Source organism: Nilaparvata lugens, chromosome 8 (genome assembly GCF_014356525.2).
Source record: "Nilaparvata lugens isolate BPH chromosome 8, ASM1435652v1, whole genome shotgun sequence".
Classification (NCBI taxonomy): Eukaryota; Metazoa; Arthropoda; class Insecta; order Hemiptera; family Delphacidae; genus Nilaparvata; species Nilaparvata lugens.
In genome coordinates, this window is record NC_052511.1 from 39,241,334 (window position 1) to 39,266,936 (window position 25,603).

General features: G+C 33.7%; 2 protein-coding genes across 3 annotated transcripts in view; both read left to right on the forward strand.

The window, feature by feature from the left end:
• The window catches only part of LOC120352736, a 29,920-nt gene extending 13,976 nt beyond the window's left edge, over positions 1–15,944 (forward strand). Inside the window, exons 1-2 of one of the 2 annotated variants that reach the window (XR_005572073.1) lie at positions 15,148–15,514; positions 15,878–15,944. Coding sequence is in view for 1 of the 2 variants with exons in the window: in XM_039434725.1 (XP_039290659.1) it covers positions 15,878–15,905 (28 nt within the window). In the remaining variant the exon portion in view is untranslated. Of the gene's footprint in view, positions 1–15,147; positions 15,515–15,877 lie in introns of those variants that run through there. The other variant, XM_039434725.1, reaches the window with a different exon arrangement.
• A 2,825-nt stretch (positions 15,945–18,769) lies between these two features.
• LOC111044781 (sodium-independent sulfate anion transporter) overlaps positions 18,770–25,603 on the forward strand; it is a 49,226-nt gene continuing 42,392 nt past the window's right edge. Inside the window, exon 1 of the mRNA XM_022330014.2 lies at positions 18,770–19,166. Coding sequence (XP_022185706.2) covers positions 18,908–19,166 — 259 coding nt within the window. The 5' untranslated portion in view covers positions 18,770–18,907. The remainder of the gene's footprint in view (positions 19,167–25,603) is intronic.

The following is a 25,603-nucleotide window of genomic DNA, read 5'->3' on the forward strand; positions in this document are numbered from 1 at the left end:
TCAATTTCATGTTATTGCCCTGAGGAGTGTATTCAACAATAAGAATGCAATTTATTGAAAGTTTTACAAGAGTAATATCTTCTTCTCAATTCACTAGTTATGCCTGGATATGACAAATCCAATGATAGAAATATTGTATTTACAAATTAGAAATAATCCATACCTAATATTGCTTATTGCCATTCAATCTTGTCCAATGTTTGAGAAGAGAATACAAGTCTTGAAAAATGTTTACAACATTTGACAAGACTTTTGAGTCTTATCATGCCTGAGTATTATTAAAGAAGTTGGAAGAGAAAAAGACCATTGAAAATTTTCAATTATTTTTATTTTAATAATAAAACAATAGGATATTGTCTAAAAATATCACGAATTTTATTAAAACGTTACAAACATGTTTCAATACCTATGATTATCATCTTCAGTGTGATAGTTCAAAACTTAATCATTTTATTTTAATTGCATCATGTAGAAAGAGTGTTTCGATTTGTCAAGTCGTTATGAAGTGAATTCATAATCCATATGCTATTATTTTTTCCTTATTATTGAATTAAATGAAAAACAAAATAATACGTCATCATCCTAAGGAGGAAATCCAGAGATGAATCATACACCGAGCTCTAAAGTAACAGTAAGTTATATACTAGATGAAAACAAATGAGTCATCCCTCTATATTGATCATCATTGTCACAAATTGAGACAATTTTATAAGAAAGATCTTTGTAATCCCACCTCTCCGTGATTGACAAGAATGATTTCAAGAATGTTTTGATGAAATGAATTTAAAACGAACTTAGAATTCAAAACGAACTTCATTATTGGATTGAACCAATTTAAACGGCTCAAGTTCCTTGAGATAGTCCCTTCCTAATCAGCTAATTTCTAATCACAAGTTCTTAACCAAATATTTTCAATACAGAATATTTCATCACCAAAATTTAACATGGATGATAACATGAATGGGCCAAACATCCGAGAACCATCTAGAACTGTGCAGTTGTAATCTATGAGACGTGCTTCTAAGTTAGGTTTCTTGTGATCGCCCCCACCCAGTAGGCCCAATAGTTGTAGGCCAGAGCTGCAGGCTGCAGCCCTGCTTTCTATTTGTTAAAACGGTAGACAAATGCTATTTGAACATCATCAAACAGAGGCGAGTCATCGAACCTTAATTGTAATGTGTGTGATGTAATGGCACAGACAGCGAGCGCAGCGCAGTGCCAATTCACTCCTACTTTCTTTCTCGAATTCTTTTTCACAATTTTTATTCCTCCTCTTCATTTTACATCCATGCTCCTGTTATACAAACTGGATTTTGTGTCCCCACATGATTTCGTATTCCCTTACACCGACAGCTTTTCACGTCATTTCAATGGATTGTGATATGAATGGATTCATTCTGTTTTGAGAAATAAAGTGATAAAAAATAACCCATTTATATGACAATTTGGCAAAAGGACAATTTTGGGCTCAGCATGATGCCCCTTTTCCGATCATTCATAAGATTTGTTTATTTCCAATTTAGAATTGAAGTGAAAAGTATAAGGCTCAACTCACACTTACGCGACTCAGGTCGAGAGAGACTCAACTAGTCGAGAGCATGTGTTTTCAAATGGTGACAGTCGCGGAGACTATAGTGAGGTCCACGTTATAATGACAGTATTTGATCAACTTTGGTTTTGCTATCCTTGCCTATCATTCGAAAAAGCCAAGTACTATCCTTTTATAGATCCACAACGATGTCAATTATGTTTTTACAGTTTAGAAATATAATTAATTAATGCAGAGAATCAGCATCGCTATTCTTCTATCTTTATCCACTGCCATTATAACATGGACCTCACTATAGAATCGACTTACTGGTCTGAGTGTCACCATTTGGAAACACATGCACTCGACTAGAGTCGAGTCTCTTCTCGACCGGAGTCGAGTTGAGCCTTACAGTACGGTGCCACATTATTTCTCAGAACTACAATTTGAATAGCATAAATTTAACAGTATATTATTATACCTTATATCATAATAACTGGTAGACTATATATTTTTATTGAAATCAATTATCTTCGATTTATAGATCGAATCATTTTTAAGCATCAATATAGTTACTTTTAACATATCATAGAACAATCATTATGCTTTTCAATGTTTTCGGTAGAGGCTGAAATCAACGATTGTTTTGAAATCATTTCATTGAAACATTCTTGAAATCATCCTTGTCACAATACAAAGATCTTTCTTCTAAAATTGTCTCAAATTGTGATAATGATGATGATCAATATGAAGGGATGACTAATTTGTTTTCATCTAGTACATAACTCACTGTTTCTTTATAATTCGGCGAATGATGATTCATCTCTGGATTTCCTCCTTATGATAATGACGTATTATTTTTATTTTTATTTAATCCAATAATAAGGGCATATGAATTATGAATTCACTTCATAACGACTTGACAAATCCAAACACTCTTTCTACAGGAGTAAAATGATGCAATTAAAATAAAAAAATTTAATGATTTTCTCCTTAGGATGATGAAGTATCATTTTCATTAATAATTATAATAGAAGTGATCTCAAGGATAATTGGAAAGAATTGAGAGTAGAGAAGATTCTAGTCTCACATGTAATGAATACTACAGTGTGATTAGATACAGAGTAGGGGATACATTGTACTCCCTATCTTGGAAATGTTACACCAAATTGGAAGTTAAATTAAATATAGAGTATAGTGATGAGATTGATGATAATCAGAAAAACATCAAGCGTCTACCACCCTCTGATATCGGTCTGAAATTACTGTAACTTACAAGTCAATATGTAATTTATGTGTTTGTATGTACTGCCATTAACCGTAATGCAAATTCAGGGTGGTTTCATATAGGAAAGAATACTTTAAACAAGTAATATCTTATGATGGTTACACTAGAGCTGAGCAGAAGTCATAGTGTACTGTCAAGTGCGATCATTAGTAATGGATAACTTTCAGTAAGTTAATGAGACTCGAGGATCAAAACTTAATCAAACTTGATCAATATCAATCGAAACTTGAAGATGAATCAATAGAATTAAGAAAAATCTGGTGTGGCGCACTCACACAACTTTCCTTGCCGTTATGAGAATTGATCACCTGACGCTAGTGTTCACGCGCATCTCAAGTACTTATAATCAAAGATCTGAACCAGCTGGTGACAGGACAATAACACTGGAGACACACGAGGTCTGCTATCTCCTCATAGTGAATGATTTAATATAATCAACAGTTGCCAACAGTTTGCAATTGAATAATCACATTTTCTCGAATTTCGAGCTTATTTTAAATTTTAGTTTAATATGTTACTAAACATTAATTGTAGAGATTTCCATGTTTAATCTTTTCTACTTGAAATTTTTTTGTTTAAATTGTATCTTAAGCCTGATAATTGGAAATCTAAAATCCAACTTTGCATAGATGGGGTGGAGCTCCTGAAATGTTTACAGATATGGGACTTGTGGCAGTTGATAGAGCTTATCAATGACTATATTAAGTATAAATTTGATCAAAATCGTTGGAGCCGTTTTTTAGAAAATCGTGAAAAACCCTGTTTTTGACAACATTTTCGCCGCCATCTAAATTGCATTTGATCGAAATTGTTCGTGTCGGATCCTTATATTGTAAGGACTTTAAGTTCCAAATTTCAAATCATTCCGTTAATTGGGAGATGAGATATCGTGTACACAGACGCACATACACTCATAAGGTGCGTACAGATTTACGCGCCGCGAACATGAGCAATTCACTTTTAATCAGCTGATGCCAAGCTTTTTATATATTTATATCTTATACCGTTTCTGTAAAAATACAGATATAGTCAGCTGATTAAAAGTGAATTGCTCATGTTCGCGGCGCGTATATCTGTACGCACCTATACACACACACATACAGACTAATACCATAGAGAAACAATAGCGTAAGTAGATATCCAATGGTATAGGGAATTTGTGTCGCAACTTTTACTGTTATCTCAAGCCGATTACTCTCGATTATTGTAAATTTTTACTGTTTTGTTGGGGTGAGAGTGTATGAACGGCACAATTTGAGAGTCTACCAGCGACACAGAGCTGCATGGGAAAGAACAAAGTGAACTATCGGCTTGGGATAACAGTAAAAGTTGCGACATAAACGCCCTATACCATGGGATATCTACTCATGCTATCGTTTCTCTATGCTAATACCCAAAAACACTTTTTTGGACTCAGGGGACCTTGAAACGTATAGAAATTTAGAAATTGGGGTACCTTAATTTTTTTCGGAAAGCAATACTTTCCTTACCTATGGTAATAGGGCAAGGAAAGTAAAATAGTGATTTATTCACTAGAGAGCCACCTTGGTTCGAAGAGTGACCGGCAGAGTGCGTTGACCGATGGAAGTTCCCATCAACTTTTTCTCTAATTTGCTTTCAAGATATTCGCAGGAGGTAAAGAGAAAGTACGCGTTGTGAGGAAGAACATTATTATTCGCGAAGGAATTCCATCAGCTATCGTATCATCATAATCCACCCACCTTTCAACCGGCATTCTTCGTCGTTCTTTCCAGTGCTCCATCGTATTCTTTCTCTTATGCTCCATCACATCAATGTACTGCTTTGCTTCAATGGTCGTTTCCAACTTCCAAGAGTCAATAACACTTCAATTTACTCATATGGAAAGCGGGAATATTGCAAAAAAGTTGCATGTTTCCTAAGGTTCAATAATCCAATTCGACCTTCCCACACATACATACAAAAATCTATTTCCTCCACAACTTTCTCCAGTTTAGCTCAATTTCGTAACTTCCAATCTTTCTTGAGTGCAGTAGAAGATGACGTTGATCATTTCAGGAAGTATATTACAAATGCTGTTGCTGAATATGTCAACTAGTTCAGTGGATTCTTCATACTTGATGAATCAATAAGGGCCATATTATGCTAACACTACGTTTAACGCTAAGCCACGTTTACTTGTAGATATGGTTCCATTTATCATAATGTGTTTCATACGCGGGGTTTTAACTAACAACTGACATTTCTCCGTTTAAACCGAGTATTGCATATGGGCCTAAGATGATTACGGTGTATTTCATTATGTAGTATTAAAATGTTATCCTACATTTTAATAGAACTTCATGATTTACTTTTTAATTTTTACAATAGTGGGCTACTTTTATCTTGCGTTTAAATTCTGTACGCGTTTCAGGATGCTGAGCCCAATTTTCATCAGGCAAGAAGTACCTTATTGATACTGAAATAGAATTGGGTGAGGATGAAAACTCAAAGGACAAATCAAATATAGTTTTAGGATGGAAACCTTAGAAGAGACATGCATTTCAGTTTAGTTGAGTTTCTTTTTGATTGCTCACGATTTGTGCTAACATAGAATTATACAGTCGATTTCATATTTTTTTATATATATTGTGATTTTCCAACGTGAACGTACGCGTTTCAGGAAAAAATTATATAAAAAATCCATAGTCGTATGAGACGTTCATTGAATGTCGAAAAACGGTTTCCTTCAAACCTTACTTTCTGTCTCACTTTCACCACTTTATAGGGATTGCTGCACGTTCCTTCATTGAGATAAGTATGCCGTTTCACCTCTATTTATTGTGCAAAAATGCTCTCCAGTAAGAGAATATAATATTGTAACACAATAATAATCACATTTCTCCAGCATTGCCATTTATTCTACTTTCAACCAATTGCTTATTATGTTCTCTCATCACTAGGATTCTAAAAGTAGACTAACAAAATTTACCTCAAGTTATTGTACCGATATGCTCTCCAGTGAAAAATAGATAATTTTTACATAATAATAATCATATTTTTTTAGCATTGTCTTTGACCCAACATTTATTTCATTGTTCAATATCATGTTCCTTCATTAGGATTCTAGAGATAGACTACCAAAATACACCATACAAAATAATCCACTTATTCTAGAGAATAATATCAATCTCTTCCCAACACAGGTCCAGGTTCTCGTATCTCATGACTCCAATTCTATAGTATGGAATAGTATAGAATATTATGTATAGTATAGAATGTATAGTATAGAATAGTATGGAATAGTATAGAATGGTGAATACCATTCAGAGATAGCCTAGATTGGTCCACGTTCTAATAATGACTCATGTGTCTAATTGTAGAGATTGATACGAATCTCATCTCATCTCTACCCAGGTCTAGTAGTTTCGTGTCTAGACAGAGACACTGGAAGGTATGCTGACCTCTCAAGTATTTGTTTACAATATTTCCACCAATCCTTCCTCAACTTAACGGCACTATGAGTTCAATCACAACAAACAACTAAATTATCCGTGCAACAACATTCTAAAAAATCGATACCTCCCAAACATGCCGCGAACAGTACAGCACACTCGAAAACAAGCCTAATGCCTGCACGCGAAGGTCGAGACCACACTTTAAATTACAATTCGCCTCCAAAACGATACAATAAATGCGAAGTCACCGACTCAGAAGGAGACTTACGCTACTTTTTGTTAGGCTAAGTAACGTTAGGCCACACGTTACGTTAGGCAGCTACATTGTGTAGACCTAGGCTAGGTGCTCAAGAGTTATGGTTATGACAACACTACTTGCATAGAAGACTACACTTTCAAGGTCAAAGCATGACCTCCAGGCTCACTGCGACGGCTCATTTCAACAGTTTACTGTTAGGAAGAAAACGACAAGTGAAGTGATGCGACAGTCTGATGTAATTCAACATAGCTGCATGCGACAATAATTCAGTAAATTGACAATTAACGCTCAACGAATAATTTTATTAATAATAAATGAATTCTGTTGTGGTGTTTAAAGTGAGTTAAAGCAGAGAGAAGAGGCGAGAAAGAAGAATGGTTTATCTTCAAATCTTAGAAATTAGTCTGGTAGACATATCAAGTTAATAATAGATCTCTGCAATTAAAAAAATTAAAGTTTCTGTTAAAGGTTTTTCAAGCTAATTGCAATTGGAGGAATTAGAGAAGATGTAAATAACAAGATCCAGATTGCGATTGGAGAGCAATTCATGAGCTTTCAACTATTGAACTCCGTAGTCAAGGTGGATAAAATCAAAATCAAATGTAATTTATTCACCAATATTAACAACAGTGCTAATAGAGCAGTAGTACAGTTAATCTGTCGAAATGGGATTCAAAATCGAACGATTGAGCATCAGTAGTTGGCTACTTGTGATAGATCAAGTACAGTAATTGGTTTCAGTGCCGAACTTGAAAATCATCGACCTTGACCTATTTGCAAGGATTGTCCCCTAGCATTGGAACTACTTTTCAACCTCACCTCCATCCGGTTTATTCCAATAAGTATTCAATCCAAAATAATATATTCAAATCAAAATGTTTCTGTAGCTGTTCAAAACAAAGTAAAAAGCAAAAATTCTAGGATTAACTGAAACAGATGAATTAAAATGACTGTTAAATGAAGTACTTCAATTATAATAATAAATTATTCTTGTCAACATAATGTAAAAATAAAATGAGTAGCCTGTCATATTACAGCCACAAAGTAGGAGAACATCCTCTTCTCTGTGTTACAGCATAAATCAAATCATATATCACCTGTATATACTTACAAGAATCTTTTGCATTCAATAACACAATAAATCCTGCTTGGAAATGATGAAGAGTGACAATCAAGTAAAGTATTAATAGAAGGTAACTATTTTCTCTGAATCATGCATTACAATAGAAATATAAATACCATCACATTTATTTTAGTAATTCTATAGTCTATTGATTTCTATTTTCAGCATTGATTGATGCTAGTATACCCAACTCATAATTCAAAACAAATGACAAATAGCAATAATCACGGATATGGAGATAACTATGCCAATTTATTGTTGCCCGTTTAAAGGTAATTGAATCCGCATTTGAACATAGCTCACGTTTTTCGTGAAAGCCTATTCGTCACGATCGAAAGTGCATCGTGGGGTTGAGAGCTTGAGGCAAGCACTAAGCACTAAGCACTAAGCACACCCACTTCGTGATGGGCAGAATGCTACTTTGAACTTTTTTCTAAGTTCTTTTGAGCGTGAATTGTTTTGTCTGGTTTCTCAGCTATTACTGTAGCCTTTTCCACGTTGCAATTTGCAATGATGCATTGTTTTATTGTGAAGTTCTTATTTTCAAGTATGGTATCACTGAATATTAGTGAAAAAACAATAATACTGTGATACTGAATTTTGCAGGCAATGATTGGAAAAGCTTTCTATAATGATAGATAGATAGATAGATAGCCGTTTATTTACACTTTACAATATCAAAAGTGATGTGGACGAAATTGAGGCGGAAAGTGATTTGGTGATTTGAACCTTTTGATCAAAATGTATGAATAAAACATGCATAATACCAATATTAATTATTAATTCATAATACCAATATTATGATTTATATTCATATACCAATATATTATCTAGTACTAAATTCTAAACCTTTTGATCAAAGACTACATTGCATCATCACAGACGAACTTTATCAATCTACGATTAAACTCATAATATAGTGATTGATTTATACCAAACAAAATTTTATTCAAGTTTCAAGTGATTATTGAGTTTAATATTGAATTCTGATCTAGTAGAATTCTATTCTATTCATCAATTCATCTTTTCTATTCATCGATCCAAATCCAAAATTTCTAGTTTTGGACAGAGAATCAACTTGAAAATTCTTGAGAGTGAAATGTAACCTATATCTTTTGGAAATGTTATTGTTTACAAAATTTGGAAAAGAGCAGATTTGGGCTGAGCATGTTGCTTACTCCCATTCACTGCTAAATGATTTGTCATTGTATTAATAAAAACATATCAAATATTTATCATGGATGGAATGTACTAGATGCTAGATAGCCAAAATTATTGATGTGAACTTGTTAACAACAAATTCCTTTATACTTATTTGAACAGACAGAGCTAGAGCTCCGATTCTTTGATAAAATCTATTCAGGAGACATGAAGATAAGATGATGGATAGAAATTTCTAGAGCTCATTGTTGACAGCTGATAAGTGACCCTTTCAAAATAGATTGTTCAAATCACTTGTTGATTGATTAATTGGTTCAAAAAAACAATTTTCTAGAGTTTTGAATCAATAACAACATCATTTTTAAAACTGTGTTACTTTTCTAGAAGTTGTATGATTCTGGATAAATAATTAAATAAATAGATTTTTAGAGTGAACAATCTATTGGTTGTCAGTCAGTCAACAGAGAATTCTAATTTTAGAAAATCGGCTCAATATTTTCATAATTTAAATGCTTTAAGTGATTTTCTTATCTTTTTTCTAAGCTAATTGCGGACTATTGGCTATGCTTTGAAATGTTCATGGTCGTGCCATTATAACAGGAAGCAAACTCACTAGGATTGAAGTAATGAGGTTGATTTGAAGGAATAATTATTTTTTTTAATTACTGAAATTTAGGCCCGATATGCAAAAATAGAAAGTTTAGGACTACACTTCATGCAATTAACCTATATAGAATTCGCAGTTAAAACAGATTTAATTGTTTATAAATAGTTTTCATTAGCAAATTTTTATATGCATATTTTTTATAGTATAGTATTCTTTTGCCATTTCTCGTAGACCTAAATTTATTGTACCAATTATAGTTTTCATAGCATAGTTTTCATAGTATTAATTTGCCATTTTTCAAATCCGTATAATTATTCTACCAATTCCAGGATAAGGGGTAGGTAGGGTAAGATTAACTACACAAGTTCTAGATTTTGTTTAAAAGGGGAAAATTTTCAATATCTTTTATCCCACAAGAGATCGTTGGTTTGATCGAAAAAGCGTGATTGAATTCATCTCAGTCAAGTACAGTTCCAAGATTGTTAAAAAACGGATGCATTTCTAGGCCTTTTTGCAGAAAAATTGGCATTATCTCTTTAGAAACATAGTACTAATGCAGTACCATATTTTCAGAACATACATTCAAAATATACTGATGTGATGGAATATAAGATAGCATCTATTATCATTTTCTCCTCAACGAATGCTTGTGGAAATAGCCTACTGCTCAATTTTGAAGCCAGGTATCCCAGCTATCCATTATTTGTTCTATTCCTTATTCATGCTCCTTGTTTCGTTCCTTTGTTGAAATCATTTTTCTCCATTTTCGCCTGGTTTCTCCACTACTCCTTCTTCATTCTTCACTTCTGAATAATAACATAAAAGTCCACTCCTTGTCCTTTTCTTTTCTGATTCTCAAAACAAAAACGACAGATATTCACAAAAACTTGAAATTAATGTGTTTTGTTGGTTTTGTACTGGAACAAATACTTCACTTCACTATGGAATTCCTCATTGTTTCCATTTATATTTCTCCTCATTCTCTCGTCCTACCTTTTCTCCTTTATTGTGATATTCACTATGTCTCCCAATGTACTTTTCCATCTCCACTGTTCAAGTTCTTCGAATCATCAATTCTTGTTCCTCTTTCCTGACATTTTCACTTAGTTCAGCCACTATTCCTTTCTGTTTCTTCTAGGAATTTGTTACAATCACTACGAGATAATAGTCGCTCGACAGCGTCCACTCAAAGAACCAATTCATTGAATTTTGTTTCATTCATAGAATTTGAACGATATTTGCAGCTTGTGTATTAGAACTAGCTTCCACGAACCAACTACCATAGATAAAAGAAATTCTTTATAAAGTAATATTTAATCTCTGCAACTACCAACTGCAGCAGTATTAATTCCTCAACTAAGGACGAGTATTGTCTTGAGGTAGGCCTTTTCTCCTTGTGCAATTACACGATTTGCAATAAAGTGTATTAGTACAATGACAACGCTACATAGTAATAAAACGGATTTGCGCAACTACTGTTCAACTAACTTACTTCAACATTGATCTCAGCCTCAGGCAGTCAGTCTCACTCCCTCGCTGACAGTGATCCTATATAGTGAGATTCACTTGAATCTGTCAGTCTCACCGCTGATACTAACAGCAGAGAATAGCTATATTCTAAAGTGAGGTCCACGTTATAATGGCAATGGAGAAAGATAGGAGAAAAACGATGCCGATCCTCAGTCTTGTCAATGCCTTCTACAGACAATAGCATAGCTGATACAGGTTTATTGATGTAATATTAACTGTTCATTCTAGTTTAAAATAATCAATTATAAAGCAAGAATTAATCATATTTTTCAATATTTCATGATGAATTCTCATAAGCTGAGATAAAATATTTTGTTAATTATTAATTCTACATTGTTGAAAGACCATCTGGCAACAGAGCAAAGCGAGAAAGAGATAGCTCTATCCGCTTTGTTGAATGAGACAAGGATTGTAATACCATTGCTAATCAAATACTGCCATTATAACGTGAACCTCACAATAGCTATAAAAGTAAAGTAAATTCGTATGGCTTTTGTTGGTGGGAAGTCCTTTGCGGGAAGGTCCCACCGCCTGAATATATAATTTTTTAAGCCGTCAATGGGCCTTACGACTGTCATACTTCAGCCGGGACCGACAGTTTAACGTGCTCATCCGATAACACTGGAGTGATCTGGTTAAAAAACTGTTGGTATGAGAGGGTTTGAACCCGAGATCTTTATGCTGCTACGCAAACACTCTATCCACTAGACCACGGATCACTCCACTTTAGCTATAGAGATCTACAGAATAGTCAGATTTTTTTTTCATGCTAACAGTCAGTGACTGAAATCATAGAGTAGAGATATTTGAGTATATCATTTGTCTCTGCAAGAACAAAGTTAACCTAAGTATCATTTTTGTCCCTGCTGAAACTTAGTCTCTCTCTCCTAAGTATCATTTGTCTCTCATTTCTCTCTTTGTCACTGCTCCTAAATACTGCAATAAAACTCACTTCAAACTGACTGTTTGTCAGTAGAAATCAGCATTTCCCATTCAACCAATGCTGACAGGATTGGGTGAATTTCACTCGGTTTCTCTACTGAGGTGGTGCTGATGAATAAGCAAGACTTCCATAGTCAACTAACACACCAAGTTCTAGTTTGATATTGTAGTAAATCTAAACCAAGAGATTCACTTAGAATAACACAGTTGAAATGAATTGACCTGTTTATTAGTGAATAATATTTTTCTTCTATCTATATTTCCTTGTCTATAATAGACATATTGTTGTGACCAAATTAAAGACAGTTATAAATCAGTACCAGAATCATATTCTATTGAATAGTTCTCTTTAAACACAATCAGTAAAAATTTAGAGATTGAAATTCGCACTGACTGGGTAGAAGGGTTTAGAATGAACAATTAAAACAACAGAAACGACCTAATTTGAGCTTATAGTTCTTTGTAAGAAATGAGAAATGAATGGACGAAGTTTATGGGAGGAAATCAAAGAGGTATGTGAAGAATATAACTAAATGTAACAAGAGACAAATAAATAGACTTACAGATACAAACAAACAGACTTACCAGAGACAAACAAAAACTTACGCTTATCCTTTCTCTATGATGTAACCAAGGTGGTCTGTGAAGGTACATTACTCCACTTTAATTATTATTCAGAAATAAAAATTGATAAGTGAACATATTTCTATAGTCGATACACTTGAAGAGCAATATTTGATAGAAGGACGATCAAAATACACTTCACGAATATTTGGAAAATTTCTTCAACTAACTAATGGAAAAATCAGTGAACTTTTTGCATTCGGAGAATTCAAAGAACTGCGATTTCAAACATTCCAATTATACTCTACGGTAGTTCGAAATAATTGAGCTGAGAGAACAAAACAATATAGGGCGTGGCACTCATCCATCAACTTCTTCCATTGTTTAGTTTTTGTCTGATTGACTGGAATGCATTTTGTCACCTCTATGACATTCATTGCATTGTTGCACTCGTTTGAAAGGCTGTCCCAAAACACAAAGATGAGAGAGCATGTAAACGTGTATATGGTAAAAGCGATAAAACTATCCTCATAATAATACCTATCATGATAACTATCCTCATAAATTGTTTTGATTAATCATCTCCTTGTAATTTTTATCCATTCTTAAACAAATTTTTGCCGACCAGATACTGGATACCGATGCTGTGTATTGATGGGAAAAATCTTTGGAAAAATTCATTGGAATAATACCAATTACATGCTCAAATAACAACCACTTCAAATAATCTAAGCTTGCAAATGAAATCAATCCTATTAAATTCATTGAATCACCTCTACCTCTAAGCGGTGATCATAGATGTTCAATGGATACAATTACCAAAATATCGAATTAAGCCTGGAATAAATTCAATCCTCAGATACACAAACCACCAGACTGGAAGGTCACCGCCCAATCCATGCAGTAGAAAAACTCTTAATTTCTCATTCATCAACTCTTCCATTCATTCTGAACTATTTCTTTCACACTTCGCTAGATCGAGTTTTTGTAGGATCTCGATTGGACGTTACGCCATCAATACCTTGAAAGAGCATCGTTTATCTCTGACAAACGTGGACAATACATGTGATGCATCGTTTCCGTTCCAATCTCCCGATGCACATGCGCTGATGCACTTTGCTCAGTGCACCTGGATGCATTTTGCACATGCGGAAAGCTGTGATGCATTTTGTTGCACATACAGTTGTACTATTACAAAAGTGCATACGTGAATAATTAATGATATTTTCCTTGTCTGGTAATAAGCGGGCTACTTCTCTACAATTGAAAGGTAGGAATGGTCCTTGCAGCAAGACAATGCCGATAACGGTCTAGGTTATTAGTGACGTCATCACTTGTCTCCGTCACGTCGTGACGTCATGACAGCGCGTTGCTAGACGCCTTTCACTGGATCTAGTGCAACTGGTTGGATTGGACATGCATGCATTTGATCGAGAATCACATCGGAATCGGAAAGGTCGCAAGATCGTTGTGATGCCAATTTCTCTGTCCCTGATCAGTACTGATCTTCGATCACAAGTCTCGTCAAAACTTTCAAACTCTCGCATTTCAAAAGACTAGTCCAGAGGTGTAGATCGGAACATTTTCTAAGCTGGGAGCCTCACTGAGTTGTTGGTAAATAAAGATGTGTTCATTTAGTTGAATCCATAATATTATTGTTGGATTGAAAAATTTAGTCTTCATAGTATTATAGTTGAAAGAATTGGGGTAAATGTTCAGTTTTTATGATTATATTATGCTTTTCAATACACATTTTTATCAGAGAAACGACCATGACAATACAGTCTATTTTCTGTTCTCTATAAACTAAGAATTGAACCTAATGTTTGGAATTGGCCTGTATATGTATTGTTCTGGCTCATTAAAATGAATTTGAATTCGAATTAATTTGGGCGAATGCCTGATACTGATAAATATACCCAACACTGCACTGTATGATCGGAAAATTATCAAGTGGATGTTCACGTTTTATGAACGTAGGAAGTAACATATTTAGAGAGTCTCCTGTTGAATTACTTAGAAGCAAACATTTCCCATTCTTGCTGAGCATTTCCCAACTTTCAACTCACTTAACTGTATAATAATGATGATGATAGATAACATTAACTGATCCAACTTACAGATTAATTTTTACTCCCTCTTTTTTCTCAGTACGTCACACATCTTATAAGCATTCATATTCATGCCACCATCCGTACAATATATACAATACACTGTATAATATACCACCCATACAGTATTCATAGAATACCAGAATTGTATCTCGTCTTTTCAATGGGTTTCCCAAACTTTTCTTCTCTGGACTGCTAATCTTGTATTCAACTCTCATATCTAAAAAACGAAATCAATTCTAAAATGGATTTCCCAAGCTTACATTTTTTCAGCTCTCCTGATAATGTATTCTACTCCCATAATTCGAAGTCTGGTAATCACAATCAACTCTTCCATTCCTTCTTTTTGTTCCACATGAATTTCCTCTGCGCCTTCCAGTTACCAGTTATGATATCATTATCGTGTTTTCTACCTTCTACCGGTTCTTTCTTATTTTGATTCGAATCTCGTCTTGTGTCTTCTACCGGTTTTTTATTCGAATGTCTTCTCCAATATTCTGGTTTCATCCAGGCTTGGTGGTTATGATTCTACGTCAACAGTAGACTAATCCCCTATTAAATGTTTATTTTTAGCGATTAGCATTTTCCTTATTTACCTGCAACACAATGTGACGACATTATGTATTCCGTTCAGAGGATCGTTTCCAAGAATTCTGTAAGTTACGCAGGATCGGGTGAGAGTAGCATACCTGCGCAAACCAGATGCGCAGAAAGCGAGTTTCCCACCACGTGGTGTGGTGGTGTTTCTGTTTGTAAATCGGTGTTTGTTGCTGGTCGCCGTCAGTCGGCCACTCGCTTTACGCGCGTTCACAGTCGTTGATTGGCGCTGGTTCAGTCGAGTTGTTGTTTAGAAAAAGCTGAGTTTCTTCGTAAGTAACCGGTTGTATTTGATCGGGTATCTGTTGGTCTATATAGTGGCGGAATCGGTCAGCTACTTGTCAAATCGCTTTCGCATTCAGTGTCCTCTCGAGTAGCTAACTGTGTGGTGAGTTCAATAAGCTGCTTCTAATTTTTTATCTTTATTTTGAAAGAAGTTTTTGTTTATTCGTTTTTATGCTGATGTGACTAATTACTTTCCTTTTCTAGTTTTTTTCTTCAGTTGAATTGAAAAACATCCATAGTTTTCAAATTTTCATTTATTAAAAAAATATTTTAATTTTGTGTGCACAATTTTCTACTTTCTCGGAAAATACTTTTATTACAATTGAAACTGATAGGAATCAATCTGATAAAGATTGGAATATGATAGCCTGTCTCCAATAATCGAGACACTTTGTTTGAAATTAGTGAGGTAAAGTTATTACTTGGCAGTGAAACTTAAAAATTGTTTTTTTTTTTTGTGTTCCAGGTTTACCAATCATACCCACCTCGGATAGAATCCTATTGCTGGTTAGTGACACCAGTCGGCATCCTATCCCAGGTAGCACACCTACGTGTTTCCAACGTTGAAATTTGGTTGTTGAGGTTGAATAACCGTTAGCGGTTGAATTTTTCAACGTTTTAAATGCAACTTTGTTTTCAACGGTTGATCTATCGTTGAAAACGAGCTTCCAATTCCACCACTCACAGCGCTACAGTAAGTAGTCCTTACACAAAAACGGATCTATCAACGACGATCGACTGATCAACGCCATTTCATGTTTGAATTCTCATCACATTGATGAAAGCTGTGAACTCTTTTAGAAGAGTTTACCTATTCCACTTTGACTTGGTAAGTTTATTTAATTTATTATTCTTATTTAAAAGATGATATTGTTTGGTGATTTATTGTCTAAACTTCAAAACAAATATTGTGTGTTGAACATAATTATGTTTACATTTGAGGTTAGGGTTAGGTAAGTTATATTATGTTTTAAATTAGAGGGATCTAATTTAATATAATTATTAAAAATTAATATAATACAATAAGCTTGGTTTTAAGTATTTTACATGTAGCCTACTACTTAACTTCCAAATAAATTACTATTACTTTGATTCCTGCACAAATATTTTCATTATGCTATCTATGTATTGTTTTTGTCACAGGACTGCTTGTGTTGAGAAATTCCATCGAACTTAATATAATAACACTGAACTTAATATAATATAAATCACTTAACATCAAAGTGATTGCTTTTAACAAGTTCAGTAATTAACTCGGTGATCCAAGAAATTGAAAACGGGTGTCTGGAGTTCAGCTCATAAATATTAACATTTTCCAAATATCGTCATTCCATGGTGACAAAATTTAGCTTAAACTTGTTCATTTTAAAATTAAATTTTCAATTAATTTATGCATGTTTACAACCCATATATGTCAAGGATATTTTTGATTAATTTCATTGTGATTTTAAACTTTTGGTCTAGGTTTACAAAATTTAGTAGGCCAATAAAAAATGGTTGAAATATCGGGATACAACTGTTTTTTTTCATAAAACTAAGTATGTACCTACAGTAACTATTAAATTTAACTCATAAATTAAAAAATAATTTTCTACCGTTTTTATATAGAGCCTTATTTGTTTACTTCTATAGGCCTAATGAAAGAGGAGTATTTCAAGTTAAAATTCGTCTATGCTACAAAATTTGGAAACCCAATATTCTTACTTTATTCTTAGTTCTTTTGAATGTTTGAACGAACAGCTGGTGTGACTTTCTCGTCTGACTATTGTATAGTAATGGACTATTTTTATCTAAAAAACAGTCATCACTTCGCCTTGTGATTCAAAATATCAATGTGTGTAACAAAATATCAAATGTATAACATTATTAGATGTGCACTTGAGAAAAATTTCTGTACTTGTTGTTAAAAGCAATTCCCTTTTAACCATGCAACATCTGTATCAAATAATAACTCCTATGTAGTGGCAAAATTTCATCTGCCTTCATATTATAGAATTTCTTATTAAAATTATATTACCTTATGTTTCAGATTCTATCAAAAAATCTTGTGGGTCGACTGTGGGCATTGAGACCCAAATTGAAGACGCTATTAAGGATTGGCTAAAATATGCGGCAGAGTATTTTCAGTGGAGAAAAAACAATCTAATTTCGTCGGTAATTAAAAAGTATTATGAAATGAAAGTGGAAAGTTATTTTGAAAGTCCCTTTCTATTGAAACACTGTAATAGAATATTTGTTTCTCTATTGCATGAATCACAAACTATCATCATACCTGAAAACTAAAATGTAGGCGGGTTTGTACGATGCCAATTGACAAGATAATAATATTGTCTTCTGAAATTTATAGCTGGTGTAAAGTATCAATTGAATCTTTTAATTCTAGAACCATCATCTAGGCATAGCTAAATAAAAACTAATTGACAATTATTATTGTTTTGCCAATTGGCATAGTTTAAACCTGGCATAAATGTCAAGTAAAAATTTAGATATATATTATTTCCTAGAAAGAATTGAGCTATTTTTGCTCACCACAGATAAAATTATCATACTAAAAATTCAAGATTTTTAAACAACTGCTGAATTCTTGAAATAATAGTTTTAATTTATGTTTCTTACAGACATAAAATGTTTTTGAGCTTGGCAGAGTATATTAAATTACCATGGTAATTTGGTTGTAACCATCTTAGTTCTTTAAACAACCTTTCATCATACTATTTTTGTGGATCAAAATTGAAGTAATATGGAAATAGAAAGAAAAATAAAAATCTCAGTATCCTTTTTGAATCATTTAAATAATGATTAATAATAGTGATTAAATAATTCAAAAAGGATACTGAGATTTTTATTTTCCTTTCTATTTCTATAAAAAGTAGCCCTATACAGAAAAGAGATGAATATGGTTTTTATTGTGTGTTTTTAATGTCAACTTACCAATGTACCGCATTGCAGGGTAATATTTCTGTTACATGAAATCATATGTAAATAAATGGAAATATGATTTCGTATTTTCATCTCTTTTCAAATGATTTTAGAAATATTACCATGTAATTGATAAGGTACCGGTTCAAAAGTATGGCTTATTCAACGTCTATTTATAGTTGAAAATAATGGTTGTCACAACGTGCTTTCAACGTCTATTTATGGTTGAAAATAATGGTTGTCACGACGTGCTTTCAACGTCTATTTATAGTTGAAAATAATGGTTGTTACAATGTTTTTTCAACTATTATTCAACGTTGAAAATAACGTGGAAACGGCGGACATTTTCTCGTGTTTTCAACGTTGAATTTAAACGTCTTTTCAACGTTAAGGTATTACGTGTTTCTAACGTTATTTCAACGTTTCTGTGCTACCTGGGATAAATCTTCAAATCAATCACGTGTTCTCGTAATTAGAAATTGGAGAAAACCAGGAGAAAAACTTGAAACTTTTCCCTAAAAACTAGAGACTAGTGAGTGAGATAGTAGATATGTGCAGTGGGTAGGGAAGCCAGTCAATGTTTGCGGGTAGGCACACGTACGCAGTGCAAAAGGCTGAGGAGAGACTCAGGAGAGAAGCAAGAGGAGGAGGAGGCGGCGGAGGAGGTTGTGTGAGTGAGGAGGACCAGAGGAGAATGCAGGAGGTGAGGCTGACCGGCTTTGCGCCCAATGCGGCTGCTGAGGAGAGGCTAGCAGGAGGTGGAGGAGGAGGAGGAGGACATACCAATGTAGGATTTCATGGTGAACCCGACGACAACCTTACCTCAAATAATACAAGTGAGTACAAATTTTTCAGCGAACTTTCTGCATATTTTTGTCGCTTTTTATCCCTTTACTTGCCGTAAACTGTAAAATTTTAGATTATTATTTATTTATTTATTTGAAAATTTACATATTTACATAATTTTATATAAAATTTACATATTGGTCATAGAAATTCAGACTTTATTCAAGTTTCATTATCGATTATGATTAAGCCTCCTCGTTAATTGATTTTCATGACTTGTCAGTGGAAAAGACTGTACAACATAACTGTACAGTTAGCAGTGACTACGAAAGAAAACCATATTCTACAATTCCAAGTTATTCCATTGAAGTAATCTATTTTCGATTCTACATTATTATCTATATTGTTATTACAACATCATTGAATTGATCAAAATTCATTGAGAGGAAAACTGACATTGTTTGAATAAGACTATCCGTTCTCATATCGTAATCCTACAGAATTCGTTGTGATTCTCATATCCAAAGGACTGTTTTATCAATATTTGAAGGTTTATTGATATTTTTGGAGAAGGTCTCAATTTTTGCGTTTAAATGACTTTTATAATTATTTGGAAGTTTATTGATATTTTTGGAGCAGGTACTAAGTTTTGCGTTTTACTCATTTAGTGGAGAGAACAAAGAAATCGCCTTAATACTGTGTAGCCCGATTCTATGAATGGTCATATATCCTAAATCGAAGACATCTTTTGTCTGAGCAAAATTATTCTAATACTTTCAGAATAAGAATTCAAAACATGTTACCACAAGTTTGTTGATACAGAGATGACAGAAGTAATAATATAGTTTTCTTTACTCTGTGGTTGATATGAGGTCTGTCAGTAAGTCTATAAAAGCCTGCGTTGTATTACAACACGTACCTACGATTACAATCAGAACGGATTGAGAATTTTAATAGTAGATTATTGTTTAATATAGGAGATTGCCTAATTTTGCGAATAAGGTTTGCACCCATGCTAGCTGGGGTCAGAGCACAGAAAGGCCATTTGCACTTGGAGCATTGGAATTGTTTCTAATCGAAGGCTGGGTGTCATTGGCTGAACAGTTTTGCTAACTCAACCTTCTCTATGATTTAGCCAAAAACAGTACAATACTATTGAATTTTAACAAAGAAAACATTAATAAACATATCTTGGAAGTATCACATGAGATAATCCATAGACTATATTGACTATCATAGCATTGAATAACCACATAAAATATTAAACATTGTTATGATTGAATGGAATTAATTTCTCAGTTTAATATCAAATACTCTTATGATGAAATAAAACAATATTACGTCAAAATTAATTTGAGGATTTGTAAAAATTCAAGTCATATTCTGACAAATACATTTCAAATTGAATGAAAACGACTTGATATTGTCAAAACCACTAATTTATTGAAACAATTTGAGAAACTAATTTCGGCTGTTACACCGTTATAAATCTCTAGTAAACTGAAAGCTTAAACATTGAGCAACAGAATATAAGGAATAAAGCATACTATAGGTGAAGCTCTAGGATGTTTACCAATTACAGCAAGCTCTATTTGCTGTTTACCAATGAAGATTGGGCTCTACTGTCATTGGCCGAAACAAGATAGTGGATAGACATTGGCTCAGTGATAGTGGAGCATCAATCTTCATTGGTTAACAGCCAACGGCCAATCGAAGAGCTTCAATCAATCAATCAAACTTTTACTGTCAAGAAACATAATAATGTTACAAACAACGTCATTTAACAATAGCCTAAACAAAGACCAACTAATTACGCGACAGTAAAAATAATACTAGATATTACCTCTAGATATTAGGCCTACAGTAATACCAAGTTCAACACTGTTACAATAATATAAGAATAGATCATGGAATATCCAATTGCTTGGTCAATTAGTACGGATGGGACATTCCTTACTGCTGAATAGTTTCGTCGTTATTACGTTGAGCAGTAATTATAAAATACTCCTGTAAAGTAGAATCCAAATATTTTACAATAGATACATAATAACTTTCTCTTATTCATTCAAATGACAAATATTCAATATTTGAATGACAATTTCAAATAGATCTCGTACAAATAGATCCCAAGTCTACTAAACTATTGAATCATCACGTTGAAATGTCTCTCTCATTTTGATACTACTTGGAGATGTATTATGTATTTCTTTCAATCCAACAGTTTATTGTATACTTGAACAGATGAGACATTGTATGTATCATTGATATATTAACCAATCGAATTCATCAATTAATATAATAGGCCTACGTACTGAAATGTATGATATATTTTCTATATCATTGGCTCTTATTACTCAAATATCTATTTGCATATTTATATTCATCGGAAATTCTGTATGATCAACTACAAAAATCCTATTCATTGCAACATTCCTTTACCAATTTCTTGGTTTTCTTAACCAATCGAATTCATCAATCAATATAATAGCCCTACGTACTGAAATTTACTATATCATTGGCTCTATAATTACTCAAAAATCTATTTGCATATTATTCATATCATCGGAAATTCTGTATGACCAACTACAAAAATCCTATTCATTGCAATATTTCTATCTTCAATGGGAAACTTGAAAACGTGAAAAGCTATTGCGATTCAAATTAAAACTTTCCCTGCAAGACTAATCACCTCATCAGTTCAAAGTACGTTAAATTGACGTATCAACCGGTTTCATAGATCAGTTCTAGAGAGTAGAGATTGATTGGAGATGGAAGTGCTAATTTGATAGGTAAACAGACACGTGTGAAAATTCTCTCCAGCAACGTTTAACGATACGTGATACAATCATGAATGGGAAAATTCATGAAATGATGCTAGTCCTGTATAATTTCAATTTGTGAATGAACAATAATGCGTAATCTTGCTAGAGTAATCGTACCACTTTCGTAAAAGCGAGTAAACTGGATTTTCCTGATCCAATTCTCATAGCTTTCCTTTAATGTCTAGCATAATTGAATTTCGTGACTCATCTGATGATGATTCATTGGAAAAAAAATTTAGATTACTGGAATTCGTAAGAGAAACTTTTAAGGAAAGTAATTGAGAAACCCCAGTATTGTTGAATTGATGAAACTATTCTGAACATCATATTGTCATAATATATTCGTATGAATTATTGCATTATTTGTGCTACTACAATTTACTTGATTATTATATGATAACTAGTTCATACCAAATTTCAAAAACAATCAATCTTACTTCTGTTAATAGACAATTTCCAATCTATTAAAAGTAGGTTAAAGTAGTATTATTTGCTCAATGAATATAATTGAAGTATGATGGGATGGAGTAAACCGGGCCTCTCTCTCTCTCTCTCTACCTAGTAGTCTATGTAGCGATTGTTCAGCGACTAGGAAATAATTTCTAGAATGTTATGAAGAAATGGGATAATCCTCCTGGATGATTATACTGTTTCTTTAAACCTCATACCAATTATATATAGTTTTCTAAAAATGTTGGCACTGCAACCTCTTTGGTATCTTGCACGTTTAGCACGCTCCCAAATCAAATTTGAATGCAACCCTACCTCAAAATGATCTGAAGTTTTTGAGAGGTTGCTAAAAAAACTCATTCAAGTTACCATTTGGAAGTAGATGATTTGTTGATGAATTGGTATTGACTTGATTATATTATTGAAATTTCGATCTCTGGCTCTCCACTTCTATTGATATTAATAATATTAATTTATTGTTAGAATTCGATGCTATGGAATGCTAATTATTTGTAATAAATAAGGAATACTCATCTATGGGTGCACGCCCATGCTAAAAAGTACCAAATGCATATAGGATTAAACAATATCATGCAGCTGAAAATACTTTAGTATTATCACCCACTTCATTACTTTATTTTTTCCAAGTAATTTCTTAGCAAACTACGGAAGTCGGCAATTGCCTGTCACGCAACGCTCCGGAATGTCAGGTGTGCGAAACTCAGGTGTGCGTATTCTAGCAGGAAACAAAAAGAATTTAATAGAATTAATCACTAGGCGTTCTCAATAATATCACACTTTGGACTATTGACAACCACTATCTTGAACAGTGGCTTACTTTCAATAAACGGCGTTATTCGACATTAATGTTTGACATAATTAAGGAAATTGGTCTGGATGTAACATTAATGACCCACTTGCATAATCTGGCCAACACTTATGACAATCATGAAAAGCATTAATTATCAGCTGACATCTTCTTCCCAGATTGTCGTGCACTGTAGTTAAATTCAATTTTTGCAATTAAAATCTAAAACAATGAAAAAGTAAAGCGAATTATAGTATTGCGTAATTTGAAGTGGATTTATGTAGTCGACGTCCTTGTCCTTGGAAACTGTGCGAATTTCCCGAACGGATCTTTAACCTGTGTGTGTTTTCCGCTTCTGTAAGCTTTTCCGGCCATCGCATTCGTTACAGAGAATTTACTGTTTTTTCTACTCATCCAAATTTGTTTCCAATTCGATTTTTTATTCAAATGGAGCGTACTAAAACTAAACACATTCAAGGCCGAATTGGATTCTAGTGATAAACATGCTGATTGTTTTGAATAATCCGTCGAATCAATGGAATCCTCTGATGGAAGTCATGGTAACCTCATGTTCTAAGCAGAGGAGAGAGTAAAGAATATTAGGGGCGAGCCATACGAAGCATTTTTTTGACAGACGTTTTCAGACGACTCGGCAGAGAAATAAGCTCTCCGATTGGCTAATTGGGTTGGCGTTCGTGAATCAGCTGATAATCAGCCAATCGGAAAGCTTCATGTCCTGCCGATTCGACTGAAAAAACGCTTCGTATCGCTTGACCCCAATTCTATAGAATGTTTCATTCTATAATCTCTTTACTCTTCATAATACAGTTCTCTCTATACTCTCTGGTTCTGAGAGATCAATGCTTTTGTAAACAAGGATACAAGTGATTCTTAGGAAACACCTTTAATTTCATCGAATTGTTTCAAGATTAAACTTAACAGATGATTGTTTATATGAAAAAGTCCTCTTTATAGATTATTACTGCCAGTTTCATTCAGGTCTTCAGGTGTCTTACAACATCCTACCTTTCAACCCACACAGTGGAAAAGTTTCAACTTTCGACTTATTGTCGTATTGATACAACTTTATTAAATCTCGGTTTGAATCAAATGCACCTATATGTACAATGTTCATGTGAGAATCAAGTGAAAAAACTTCCAACTAAAAATGTATTTCCAATATTCCAATTGAATTGTCCTATAGAACATATTCTTCTACAATTGAAAATTTTGTTTATACTCTTGAAGTGCAACATGGTCCTCATGAAAAGTATCCGATTGAATTCTTTATCTACTTAAATACATTTTCCCTAGGAGCAATGGTTTGTTCTTTTGTAAGAATTCAAATATCGAAATCTCTCCCCGGTCAAAGCCGCTTCTTCTCATTTAAATTCTTCTAATTCGGATTCAGTTCAGATCTGTTTGTACTCCGGACATCTCCGGGCTAAACCGGATAGGTCCGGCAGGGGGTCGATCGTCCGACAGCTGGCGTACATTTTGCAAAAATGCGGGTGAAATAGAAATAAAAATCCGCAGACGAGAAAACAGTCAACCACAATAATTCACAGTTCGCAGATTCAGAGTCAAGGATAACTGGGGAGACAAATATCACTGAACGCAAGATCGCACATGGATAAACGGTCTACATAGCAGTTGCTATATCTATATCTTTCAGCATTTTCCTGCCTCAAGACGTTTATTATATACCTGTATACTGAATAAGTGAGTTTCTTGTAGGTAGAACGGGTTTGAGAGAAACGTCGCGTGCTAATGCATGTGAAGAGGTTGCCTAACCCAAGCATGCATTCACACATGTGAATCCCAGTTATGTATTTATTTATATTTACTGAATACAGAGAAATCTTTGGGATTCCCAGGACATTTTGCACGCCTCTTCGGAGTGGATTGGAAGACTAGTTCACTGATTTGGAGGTTCTTAACTTACAATATAACTGTTATTAACTCTAAAGCGCAGATATTATTTATGCTCTGTATTTGAATCTGAATTCGCCAAGTAATACCGTATGTTACTACTTATAACTTACTCATAATTTTTATCAACTAACATTTCAATGACAATTAGTTAGCTAACAAATCCATCAAATATCAAGTAATTGATGAGCTTACAGAATGAATAATTGATTAAATTATATTTGTCTTGATTAGTCAGGACTCAAGGTCATCTCAGAAATTGACTTAATTAAAATAACGATATTATTCTTATTGAAGTAGCATTGCACTTGAAGATACAAATAAGTTGCAGTACACGACACAGTAACGGTACTGTACTTATACTCAGTTTACTGCACTATGAAATCTTATACTCAGTTTATTTAGTTTTGATATTTCCTTCCTGATTATCGCTGGAATTGTACTATTGATTTCCAATTTGATAGGCTACACTTCA